Raw genomic sequence first — 13485 nt, forward strand, 5'->3', positions numbered from 1 at the left:
CCTGAGTCAGCTGGGATAGACTCCAGCCCCCCCTCCATGACCCTAATGAGGATTAACCGGTGTATAGATCATGGATGGATGGATCTGCATTGGTATTTAAACTTGAAAATTTTTGGTTTTTTTTAGAAGAATAAATTAAAAATTACTTTGGATCCAGCTACATCTTTTTATCTGTAGCATCTTCTGGAGCAACGTCCTGCCAACAGCATCATCTGTCACAAATAACAGCCTCCCTGGAGGATATATGCTGAGAAGTTCTCTTTAAATTAAACATGTAAAACTAAAATAAACAAAGGCAAAGTTTTATCTTTGTATTTGTGTAATTTTAAATTTTTTGACGTATTTTTACTGCAAATGTATATTTGTATACACAGTTCCAAATATTCTATCGGTCTCCTTGGTTAATAATAATCCGTATCAGCCCCGTTTTGACCCCTAGATGTTTATGAGTTAACGTGAAGGAGGAGGAACACATCAGCAGATGAAATTAAGTGAAGAGCAACAACAGGATTTTTTGTTTTTACAGCAGACTGATGTTGATAAAGTGGTTCCAAATCAGAACATAATCAGTGTAGAGCCACTTACACCATGATTTTCCAATGCTTGCCATACTGAGGCATTGATAAACCCGCTGGATGACTTTAACCGCTAATGTCTTACAATGTAAACATCGCCTTACATCTACAACAGATTATTCTGTAAAATATTACTGTACAGATAGGATTTTTCAAAATAAACAAAATTTGAATTCGAAATTGTGGTTTAAACAAATGACATTTTTAAAATCCCTTTCCCACCAAGTATAAGTTTTCCAAATTAAAATGCAGCTACTCACAGTCGCACTTCATGCCCTGGTGGATGAGGCCGTAGAGCAGAGAGCCACAGTGATCGCAGAAGGTGGGGCTCCCATAGGTGTGGATCTTAAACTTATGCTTTGTTCTGGGATCCTGAAAAGCAAAAGAGGGAGAAAAAAAAAAGACAAAGTTTTAAACAAGTGCAAACAATTTCCAACTTTCAGCTGTAAGAACACATGCACTTTGTGTCAGTTAAATACAAAAGGTTTCTGATTCTTTACAATGTACCGATTTAAAGCTAGAAAAGAAAACAGCAATGACAGCGTAAACGATTAAATACTGAAACACTTCCAATGACCACTAATGACAGTTATTTACAAGCTCTTTGTTTTTGCTTTTCTGAGGGTTAAAATGTGTGTAAGGACAATTGAAGGCTCTGGATAAGGCTATATTTTGAAGTATTGGTCCAGTGAAAACAACTTGATTTGATTGCAGCAGCGTCCTTTAACCTCTGACACTCAACACATGATGGATAAATGGAGGTTTGAAATCAACCTGCTGCATCACCCTGGAGACAATTTATTACTGATTGCCAACTGGCAGCAATCATCAGTTATTTTCTGGTACAACTTCAAGTGGCAGCCAATCAATCCATAACAGCCTTTTATTACAGTGTTTTGGGGTCGTCTATTCCTCTTCCTTGACCACATCAGTGGGTGAAAATTGAGTCTTTTGCGATAGATGGGCTCATATTAACTTCAAAAGCAGCCAAGACAGAAAATACAGTTCAGCTCCCTCTTGTAATGGTTCATTTCTTTAAAACTGTATACATTTAAGTACCGGCTATATATCAAGGAAATATTGCACACCCAAATAAAGGTCGTCATGGAGGGGGGAAAAAAACTTTATTATTCCCAGTTGGTACCATCGGCGATGAAAGACACTGCTTCTTGACTTCCATTACACTACATCAAGTGTCAGAAACTGCACTACATGAGATGGTCTTATGAGCTGAGTCCTTGTTGCAGCTCAGTAAATGGTCGGCGTGCACATGTGTAAATAGTCACCGAAGCCATCAAAGCATTTCATTCATCATTCGCCTTCACTGTTCATTGCTCCCGGTTCTCTACATAAATATTATATTAGCCACAGTGTGAAAGACGTTCGGGTTTAATGGAGAGTGTAAGTCTGCACTTGTGTGTGTGTGTAAGACTGGACACAATCATCGGTTTGCAAGAGGCCGAATCGCATCTTTGTAAAGATAACACACTCTTTGTTATGTTGGAATACTTCCCAACATGGAGGACAAAGTTCTGTTTTCTCCCTCATTTTGTTTTGGGGTTTTTTCCACAGTTGCAAACAGCAACAGAATGTCAGATGTAGGATCTGAAAGTTACATCCTGGTCAAGAACTGTTCTCCCTCCTCCCCTCCGGAAGGCGATACAGAGTCCTGCAGACTAAAACCAGCAGACACAAAAACAGTTTTTATCCCACTGCCATACTTCTACTGAACAGCTGAGCCATTCTCAGCCAAATTTTTTATTTGCACTGCTATTTTGCGCAATGTACTTATATATGTTTTCTGCTCAGATGTGTAAATTCTTGTATATATTTGTCTTATTATCTTGTTTTATTTTTTTATTATTATTATTTATTGTATTTTATTTGTATTCTTTTCTTTCTGTAGTTATTTTACTTTATTTCTTTCTTTTCCTGTTTGTATTATTCCTGCTCATTCCTAGGGCAACACCAACAGCCGAAACCAAATTCCTTGTATGTTGCGTACGTACTTGGCCATTAAAGCTGATTCTGATTAGGGGAAAAATGAATTTACCAGTTGGTTATTGCAAATGGTCATGAAGCAATCTCAGCACTGTTCTTAGAATAATCTTTCAGTCATGTGACCACATAAAGAACCGGAGATTCCTTCAAAGAGAATATAAATTGCATGACGAAAATATCTACAAATATTTAGGTGCAAAAAAATATCACTTAATGTTTCAGACACTCAGCTCTGTGTGTGAAGAAGAACCTAAAAAGATGGGCACATCTCCACAATATACAAGAGTTACTCACATACCAGAACTACTAAACAAGATACATGGTCACATTAACCCCTAAGCATATAAAATCAGTCCCATCCAATAGGTGTCAATTACTTGCATGAAAAAAGAAAAAGAAAAAACAAAAAAAAAACGCAGAACGTACGAGCAAGTAAAGGATGACAGGGAATGAATGAACGCATGCGGTTAAAAGATTGCATGGAGTATTCATGATTACTGCAAAATAATGCAGGCGGATGTGTCACCACATAGATGTATTATGTATTGCATGAAAAAATAATGCAAATGTACTTTTTAATGATATATACATTGGATCCATTCTGATACGTGGACTAGTGTTGCAATACAGAACTAATGAAACAACCCATGTACTGTGCTTGATTTGCATTCGTTTATTTCTGAACGCAGGCCCCGTAATTTGCATTGGCAGGTTCCTTCCCACCTTTGAAGTAAATGATAGAGCAGCCACCTTTTCATCAGATCGTCATTACTGCTCACTGGGCCGGCATCCACTGTGTATTTGGATACTCAAATATGGGAATATGCAGTAAAAAATAGTCACATTTATAGGAAAATGAAGAACTTTCAGATGTCAAATATTAAACCCAGCTCACAGTAAATGCTTCAGAGATAAACTAAAGCTTAATTCAGTGGTAACATTATATATTGTATAGCAGCAGAGTGGACTGAAAAGAACCAACAGTGTGGCTGTAACTGCAGATCATATGTGCTACTACAACACTCTGTAGTATTTTTACAATTTAATAAAATATGGTAACAACCTAAACAAACGGCAGTTGGTGCAAACACAGCCTTGAGCAAATATCTATAGGTGTGAAGTAAAGCTTGAAGTTTTATGATGTGTTGAATAGGCAGAAGCAGCTCTACAGTTTTGTGCACTGAGCAGAAAATGAAAAGAGGAAAGTAAACATGAAGCATAATGCATAAGGTACGCGTAACGGCATATATATTTTGGTGAATGCTATAATACGTGCGTTGTGTGATACGGTACGGACCAGTCTGAATGTCAGAGCAGCACTTACATACATTATGCAGGGTAGGGTCTCTGACACATGCATATACTCGCTCATTTCGCATACTCAACCTGCAGCTTAGGAAGCACTCTACGCCGGAGAGAGAGAGCTGGAGGACTGCCACTTCTCCGAGCACCCGTTCAAAGTGCTTCCCTGCTCATTCTCAAGTTGTGCTGTACTGTAAATCTCTTTCTGAGCTGGAATCCCTTTAAGTGGATTTGCATTGAGAACATTATCCAGGGTAGTCTTTATGTTTTTTCTTTTTTTTTTTTTTAAAGAACACCTGTCAATCTACTCCCTTGAATAACAAGAACTTCTCTCTCCTATTCTGACTGAAGAAAATGCACAAGTGTGGAGAATATCGCTCCTGTTTTGTTTTTTTGTTGTTGTTGATCTTGAGAAATACAGTGTCAAATGTGAAATGAATGAAAAGAGCTTGACCCAGGAGAAATAAATCATCAGTAAAGGGAGCAGCATGTCATATTTTTCAGAGAGAGCTGACAGCGTCACATGGTGGGGCGCCCCACTGATCAATGTCATTCCAGTCAGTTTGACACTGGCCTCTGGACTGATGCAAGAGAGGCTCATTCTGGCTCCTCAGACGCTGCTTCCAATCTGCTGCTTTCTTGCCTGTCAGTCTGAAGAGGCTTTACACCGTCACTGGACAAACACAAAACGCTTCCGTTGTGAATCTTGCAGCCATCCACTCCCCTAAGTGCTAATTTAATCTGTTGTAGACTTATTTAAATATCTAATTTGAATGTCTTATAATAAATTCTGATTTACATAAAAGATAGATGCTCAAGGAATAATTGATTTGTTTGTAGGGCGCATCATCATCATGAGTTTTTTCAGAACGCAGCTGATAGTGTCTGAAATGTCTGTCATCTTGAGTGACTTCCACGTCATCGCACGCCACATTTTGTGCAAACACATAGTAGATACAGCCCCTCACAGCCACTATCAGCAATTATTAACTAAATTATGCACGCACAAGACGGTCAGGTATTGAAAATCATAACCGACTCGAATCCTGTTGAGATGTAAAACAAAAAAATTATGCAGGATCTAGCTTTGACTGCAAATCTGAAACATTCCCCTGCCTGTAGAAGCTTTGGAGGCAGCTGCCTGAACAGCATAAATATACAAATCATGCTTCAATTTGTATTTTTCTAAGCTCTTTAACAATGCACCGATGGTGGACAAAACAGTGTTTGGCCGAGTTAATGTTTTTCAGCAAGTGCAGCCCAAATTGTCCAATTAGCGACCCCCCAACATACTGTGCACTGTCCAGCAGTCAGTGTGTGAGCTGAGGACACGCAAGGAGAGAGAGAGAGAGAGAGAGAGAGAGAGAGAGAGAGAGAGGCAGGGAGGCTGAGCCAGCAGCACTTACTCACATCCACCCACACACAGCTGATCCTGAAGGATTATCCTCCCTCCCCTTCCCCACCCTGCTTTGTTCCCTCATCTACGGCATGAATGAGTGATGGCAACTGAGAGAAACATTCAGCTGCAGATGAATCATGTATTTTTATCAACTGTCACATCAGCCTTTGATGGGTAAAACATGGCTTAAATGTTCCCAGATAATGGAAAAAAACATTCAACAACAAAAAGACGGAATGATTACAGGTCACCAATTCCTGAGCCTTAAGAAAGTCTACAGCGGTGGTCAACCACTACTACAGGTCGTGAAATAGGAATAGGCTAAATGATTATATGTGATAGTGAGCGTAGATGACTTTCAGCAGTGATACTCATCCTACGGCCCGCGGGCCAAACCCAGGCCCACAACAGGCCGCCCACCGGCCCACTGAGCAGCTTCTAATTCAACGATAAAAACAAACTGACTCGCACTGTGAATTTTTTGGGTTGTGTGTTTAAATAGTAAATGTTCAGTATTGTCCCTTAGCTGTTAGTCACATAATTTGAAAATAAATAAGGAATATGAGTAATGGGACTTTGAGAGTTTAGTCATGTATCTGATCTGTTATTTTATTTGCTTCCCACTTCATAAGATCATATCTACAAAATGTTAAACGGCAACAATAAAAGTCATCACATATTTCCAGGGCCTGAAGTCATACCTGCAGATCTATAAAACTCTGAGCTAAAACGCTAACACACTTTATTCTGATGTCAAGCATGTCCCTTCTATTAGCTTAGCATGTTAGCATGACAACATTGTTGCATCTGAGGCTTGAGGATTGTCATTTATTTCGTAAGTATCTGGTCAAAAACCAAATCATTAGACAAATTATACGTTTCAAACAGATGACGGCACAAGCGGAAAAATCAGAGGATCACGTAAGCTGTTATTATAATGATAGCACACAATACAATTTATCTTGTGTGAATGTATGTATCAGATTTCATTGAAATGTACCCAGTACTTCATGTCTGTTCAAAATTTCATGGCAGACATCGCTGGGATATTTTAGTCTGAAGCGAATGACTGACAAACATTGCCATCCCTTGAGCGATGCCAAAGACAAGCATGGCTAAAAACCAAAGGACATTGAAGTTACAATAAAACGCACAAAAAAAAGAAACTATGAGCAAATCCTTCAATAAGTTGTAGCCGTTTGTATGCTTGATTGATAAACGACTTGAACTGTGATTTTTTTTTTTGTTAATCATACGATTAAGTGAATATATTTCTGATGTTGCATCACAAAGCAGACCATTATCAGCATCCAGCCTGGCAGGTGTATGCTGGTGGGAGCGATCTGCAAGGTTCCATTTAAAGATTTGCTTGGGTGAGATGCAACGTGCAGAAAATGAAACCTGTAAATGAGTGTACCTGGCTGCACACCACTGGGCGCACTAAGTTGTCCATTAACACATCCTTTCTGCGGGCTGTGGGATGGAAGGGTTTACCCCTGTGGCTTCCATCCCCTATTACAGGCTAATTGGGTCTTAATGGGAAATTCGAGACAGACTGGGCGGCGCTGCCTTACCAGAACAGCAGGGGAAGCAGAGTGCAACACTGAAAGCAATGCGGAATTCAATCACTAGGCACAACATAGGAAAGCCGTAATGGCAAAACAAAGCTGGGGAGGTTTTACATGTTGACTGGATGATGCAGAATGCAGGAAACCCTTTGGTAGTATGAGGGTCAGGAGGATTTCCCTGGTGTTAGCTGCACGGGAGCAGAGCAATTTTGCATCATTAAAGGAGAATTACATCCATATTAGCGTCTGTTTAAAGGTTCAGCTGATGTATAATTACTGATTAATGATATCCAATTGAGCATACAATTAAGGGGCTGTTTGTGATGGCATGCGTGCATCTGTAACCAGCTGTTTCAAAAAAAGGATCACAAAAAGACAGTGTTGTGATAATCTGGACAGTAGAAAAACAAAGGGCAGTGATAATTTTACAGCAAATCTACAATCTCTACATTCTTTGCTAAAATGAGAAAGTGCTTGAATTCACCGGCATGCAAAGTAGGTATCATTTTTGTCTTACTACTCCAAAGTTGAAAACAATAGGGCCAACTCAGGCTCTCCACTAAAAGACAGAATTTCCCACGCAATGAATAAAAAATACTTAAACCCTGAAGTGTGCTTTTATTTTCAAAATTAGCGCTATCTGTCAGTGTAACGTCAGCGTAATCCTCGACGATATATTAGCATTTGCCCTGTAGTAAACAGGCAGATCTGCACGAAGCCCACAGATAAAAAAAGACACAGGGCAGAGGGATGATCAAAAGACTGGAGGCAACCAAGAGACAGGGATGAAAACAGAAGCACAGGGGGTCAGCACAGTGATGTCGGCTAATTAGCCAGGCTCTCCAATCCAGCTTAATTAGCAAGCAGGACACCAACCAGCTCCTGTTAATGAACAGCTTGGCAGGGTGAAGCCGAGCGCGGGGCTTCCCGGCAGAGGAAGGGAGGGGAGGGCAGACGAGGAGGATGTTCCAGACATAAGGGTCATCCTCCATCCTGATTACACACTGTTTGAGTCACAATGAAATAAATAATGAAGATTTGATTATTTAAATGCTGAAAATGTCTTGAAATACTGACATTTATGAACATCAACGGAATGCAAAGTAGCATCCTTGGTTTCCAGCCACCTGTAGATACTGAAAATGAAGACTTTGGATATCATTAATAAAAATAATAACAATAATGATGGCTAAACTTTCTTGCTGAAGCTAAAAATAAACTCAGTTTCCTCTTCTATGTGAAAAAATAAATACATTTGTATGCCAAACTCAACAAACTTCCACAGTTATGTTTAAAAAAATTAAAGTTCTATTTTTAAGTCATGTCTGTTTCACGTTGCATCTGGATGTGTGGTGCACTGTAGAGTCCAGATTGAGCAGAAAACATAGATGCTGACATGTGGTCTTTTCTGAAATAGCCTTCTATTCAACTGCTATCAACATGGGTAACTGAAAAGTCCAACATGAAACTCCTCTCTGCGTCTCCCTCCATTGGTTCCTTCCTTTCATCCATCAAACAATTACAGTAACATGAACAAGAAGTCCATCTAATCTCAGAGTGCCGACGAAATGTCAAGGCGCATTTATCTGCACTGTAGTAACCTGGATACTGTAAAACTGCATGTTCATGCAGCGGGTCGGTTATCAGATTTCCTCCCTTCCCCTGACCTTATTCTGGAAGCAATTGTTACTTATTTTAGCAGAAGTAGTGATACGATACACTGCTTTCCTTTCAATATGTGATTCAATTTTACAAATGGCCAGCTGTCAATGAAAAACTGGTTACCTGGTGTTATTTTTAACTTGAACGTAGGTACCATACAAGTGAAAAGCTAATTAGAAACCCAGTCAAGTGTGTCCACGTCCAAGATCTATTTAGATTTCAGAAATCATCTTATACATGATGTTTCATAAACCATAACATCTTTACACATGCATGTCAACACGCTGGGTAAAAGCCTGCTCCAGCCTCTGCACTGATAATAATCCCACTTCCAAGCACGAATCAGTGAAAGACTGTAGTTTTACACAGAAATGGCACTTCCCTCAACCTTCCAAATCTGTTTAACGCAGTGAAAAAGGCAGATTTTCATTTAAAAAAAAAAAAGCAACACTGATGGTTCTATTTTTTGGTTTACTGGAACGAGTGTAGCCATCATCAAAGAGACTGGGTAGCTAATGCAGTCCAACTGTATCCCACAGAGTCAAAAGAGATCCACCTGGTGTGACATTTGCAGCCAGAGAGAGAGAGAGAGAGAGACGGAGAGGGGAGAGCATGAAATGACACAAACTCTGGCATATCTTTCATTCACTTATCTCTTCGGCCCATCTGTTCCCTAACATGACTGGAAAATAAGTTGGTACGGTGATGCTTGAAGGTGAAAAATTACTTATATGACCAGCATCAAATTCGCCTCTGAATTATGTCTTACTTCACGCTGCTAACTCACCTAACACTTTCCGCCCTCCTTCACCCATCATCCCTCACTGGGGGGTGACATTTAAATGGGAGGTGGCAGGATGCTCCTCCCTTTTCCAGTTTTTGAGTCATCCACTCTTGCAGTTAACCTGTGTGTCTTTATGCATAAGAATCATTAGAATAAATACGGCTTAGATGACTTATTAGTGTAGTTTTCGACTATAATTTGCAATTAAATGCATGCTTAGAATTATATACGCTAGAAACAATCACTTAAACTTTTTTATTTTCTTTACTTGAGCCACTGTGCTTCATTTGTGAGCCCTGTCAGACTTCACTAACTGTACTCTACTTAGCCTCTGTAGCCCATTTCCACAGAATCGCTGTCCTTCCACGAGACACTAATGACATACCGACAATGGGCCTGAATCAAGCAAAGCAGTCTGTGAAACGGTGTCACCTAATTCTGTCACTGTTACTTAACCGCGGCCCCTTCAACTTTTAATTATATTTTACATCATATTAATCACTTCCCCTCCTTTGAATCCCTATTGTGTTTCGAAAAACTGTGCCACGCACTCATCACACTCACCTACACGGAAGGACGCACACAGGTGTTGGAAATGCTTAAAGCATCAGAAATGTAACACGGAGGTTGATTAACAGCAGTTAGCCATCATTTAACTCCCCCAGACTTAAACACAGGCGCAAACACACACTTTATTTCCTACTGAATGTCTTTGTCTTGGGCCTATAGAAGTGGAAGTCGGTGGTTACGAAGGTGTGGAGAGGTTTTGAAGAGAACAAAATGGAGCTATCATTTATCCAGACATGAGGTGTTAGGCTAGGCAAGGTTACTATTTTTAGCATATAAATCACCACCCTGATTCCTCTTGGCCTTTCACTAAGCTGCTGAGTGCTGAGAGGGAGGGCAGGTTGCCACCACAGCTCACAGGGGGTTTTCCTTGCCGTGTGCTATCTGTTAACACATCTGTCTGCTAGCAAAGCTAGAAATAATAGCTGACATTTCCAACTACTGTCGCAGGACAAGTCGCCTTTAAATGAATGACACCTATCACACTGATGTCCTAGCAGGATCGCGGTCTTGGTGTGATCATATAATATGATGTGATAAAGCTACAAAACGCTGCACTTGTTTAGGAGCTTGTTAATTCCATATCAAAGTATACCTAACATTATTTTTTCTTGAAAATTCTGCGTCATTAAATTACAAAGAGGAATTAATCCAATACGCAGAATTTGTGTTTGCCTCTGGTCTCCTGACCCAACACCTGTTGTGCATGTGCTCCGTTTATTTAATAAGAAACCTGCCTGTGAGTCATAGCAACAAAAACCACAAACCAAAATACCTCATGTGGTGTACCTCTGAGGTCTACCCTGGGACCATATCAGGTCAATCTCTACACGATGCCCTGGAATTAGTTCGCTAATGCAAATACACAAAAAACATATTTATATATCGTTTTCAACATCCAATCCTTCAATTCAATCTAACCATGCATTTAAATCACATGTTCCCTGTTATGGAAGTCTATATCTGCACATACTCCGAGAAATGATCCCTAGTTGTTGTCTAAATGTGCAATTGGTTTCAAATCAGGGGTGTTTTTATTGGAATCAGTTCATAATATAGAAAACAAAGTCAAGTAAGCACAAGATTCAAGTCATACTTAAGTCAAGTTGAGACTCCAACTTTCACAGTAATTACTTTTAGTTATTTGCACTCAAGCCTGGATGTGAAGACAAATCTTGTCGCTTTATCAGGACTGAGTTGGTTCCCTTCAGCTTTCCACTCAAGTAGAATAAACCACAAATAATTCAATACTCAAAAGAATGTTCTTAAATCTTGTGTTTTAATCTTAGTAGATGTGTCGTTACTAACATGTGATACAAACATAGCCCATGTGGTAAAGACTCAGGATGTGGCCTCCACCTCTTAATAAGAGCAGCCTAAACTCTTGCTGTAACAGGAAGGCCTTTCAGAAGCCCCTGCTGCAAATCATGACCCACATACACAACATGTTGTCAGTCACTTATAGACAAGGCTATCTGCAGTTGTTGCAATTAATAATGTTCACACCAAAGGGAAAAAAAACACTTATTAAATACAACAACACTCCAAGGCTCTTCAACACCAGCATTCAAGAAAACATGCATTATTACTGCTGTGTCACTGACTAGGTTAATATATATGGGCCCTTTGGAGTAAAAGTAGTAGTAAAAGTGAGTAGTGAAAGTACAACACGAGACAGACTGAGTGCAGTTTTCAGCTCTGAGGCCACTCTGAGGCCTTCGAACAACCTCTCTTGCCTGCCTTTTCCCAGCTACTGCAGCCCTTACACGCATGGATGCTGCAGAGATGTGTTCATGTGCAGACGCTGGCTCATTAGTACAGCCATGCACACATGCTGCGCATGACATCCACAAGGTCAGCAGAGGACAAGGAGGGCTGTCACAGCTGTCGCATCAGCTGGAAGATGACTCCCTTCTAACACAACCTTTTCTCCAGCATGGCAACAGGTAGACAATAAAAAAACAAAAAGGCAGAGACCTGCTGGTTCATTTGGTGATGTTGAGAACGCCAAAAGTCAGAATAAATTGGCTTATTAGACACAGGGCATCTGTCAGGTAATTAATAATTAAAAGAACTTCACAAGATGTGTTCCAAAAAGTTATCTAATAGCCAAAGTCTTGGCAGAGTCTTTCTTCACTGTAATGAGCCAGCTGACAGGGGCAGCAGCTTGGCTGTTCAACTCTGCTTTCTGTGGACTTATTTGCTCCGTGGTTTGAATTGCAGAAAACTCAATAAAAAGTTAGCTTTTGTCTGGCCAATCAATTTGGTGACTGCAGCTGTGTGTGAGAGTGTTTGTGCATTTTGGGGTTTAATTATGTACCAGGAAATGGACAACTTGGCTTCTGTTGCCTCGTTCTTTAGAAGTGCACAGCATCCGGAAGCCCGGGTATTTAATCAAACATACTGCCGTGGCCATTGTCAAAGGAAGACGGATGAAGAAGGAAAGGCTTTCCTATTTGTATTTAAAGTAGACAAATCGAGTGCTACTCCAACAGGGATCTATACCCTAACATGAACACTGTGCAGGAGATACTCACCAGCTTTTTCTGTAAACAAAAGCCGGCTGGATTGAGAGAAAATACGTTTGTTTTGGGAAATGTTTTCTTTTTAGACAAGGACAGAAATGTTAGAAAAATCCATTTGAACTCTGCTTTAGGGGCTACAATCCGAGTAGACTTTTGTTTTAGATGTTGCGTATGATGCACAAAACTGATGTTATTTTATCACTGGCAGCTTTTTAGTGATGTAATGGCATCAGTGGGTCCCTATTTAAGTAAACATCACAGTGATGTAAATTAATAATTTAACTTAACTTTCATTTCCAATAAAGACCAACAACTACCTTACTTCCACACTGCTGAACTAAACTGCAAATGTGTTGGCAAACTCTACAAGATATCACTTTCCAGTAAACGGTTTTTCTTTCTCTTCTTTTTTTGTCAGAAGCAATTCAGGTAAACCAGTAGTTCTTTTCCTGCAACACATAACATGAACAAGTACAGAGAACTTGGAGTCTCTGGAGATGCAGAAGGAGAGAGGCAGCTTGACCTATCTGTAACTCCTATCGTTCTATTTCGGGCGTCGAGCTTCAGTCCTCCTGCTGGTTCAGCTTCAGGCCTCACTCTTACATGTGAGGTCGAGTTTAGACTTCAGCCCCTTTCTGGCTTCTATTCTAGTTTTGTGTGCACTGACATGCGGGACTGTTATAGCGTGCCTGCCTGTTTGACAGGAACTTAAATAAGCCATGCTTTTACCTTTACGCCACCATGAGTGCAATTCTTAGCACAGAGATGGCATCAGTCCCACTCCCTACATACTGCTTACAACACAGTGATACTGCAAAAAAACTGAGCTGAGATAATGCTGCGAATGATAGATCACCACAATGATGTGAAGCCACTAAAAATTGATTTTCATAGCACTTGGAAATGATACAAAACCAGTAGCAGCCCAGAATTTGCTACGGTAATTTACAGAGACTACAAACACAACTGGTAGTTAATCGGCTAAATAATTCCCTTTCAGTTAATTCTTTAAGACTCAATACTGATATCAAAGCATGGTGGAGATGGATGGGTGCTGTCGTGCACGAGCAGGCACTGGTGACGACAAACTTTAGTCCCGCAG

The 13485-nt window shown here is 40.1% G+C and overlaps 1 protein-coding gene across 1 annotated transcript in view; it reads right to left on the reverse strand.

Annotated features, from left to right (window-relative positions):
* LOC103369747 (protein kinase C alpha type-like) overlaps positions 1-13485 on the reverse strand; it is a gene marked incomplete at its 5' end in the record, with an annotated part of 117393 nt that overhangs the window by 87521 nt on the left and 16387 nt on the right. Inside the window, one exon of the mRNA XM_008298541.1 lies at positions 836-947. Coding sequence (XP_008296763.1) covers positions 836-947 — 112 coding nt within the window. The remainder of the gene's footprint in view (positions 1-835; positions 948-13485) is intronic.

The sequence above is a fragment of the Stegastes partitus genome, unplaced genomic scaffold, assembly GCF_000690725.1.
Source record: "Stegastes partitus isolate 25-593 unplaced genomic scaffold, Stegastes_partitus-1.0.2 Scaffold1325, whole genome shotgun sequence".
NCBI lineage: Eukaryota > Metazoa > Chordata > Actinopteri > Pomacentridae > Stegastes > Stegastes partitus.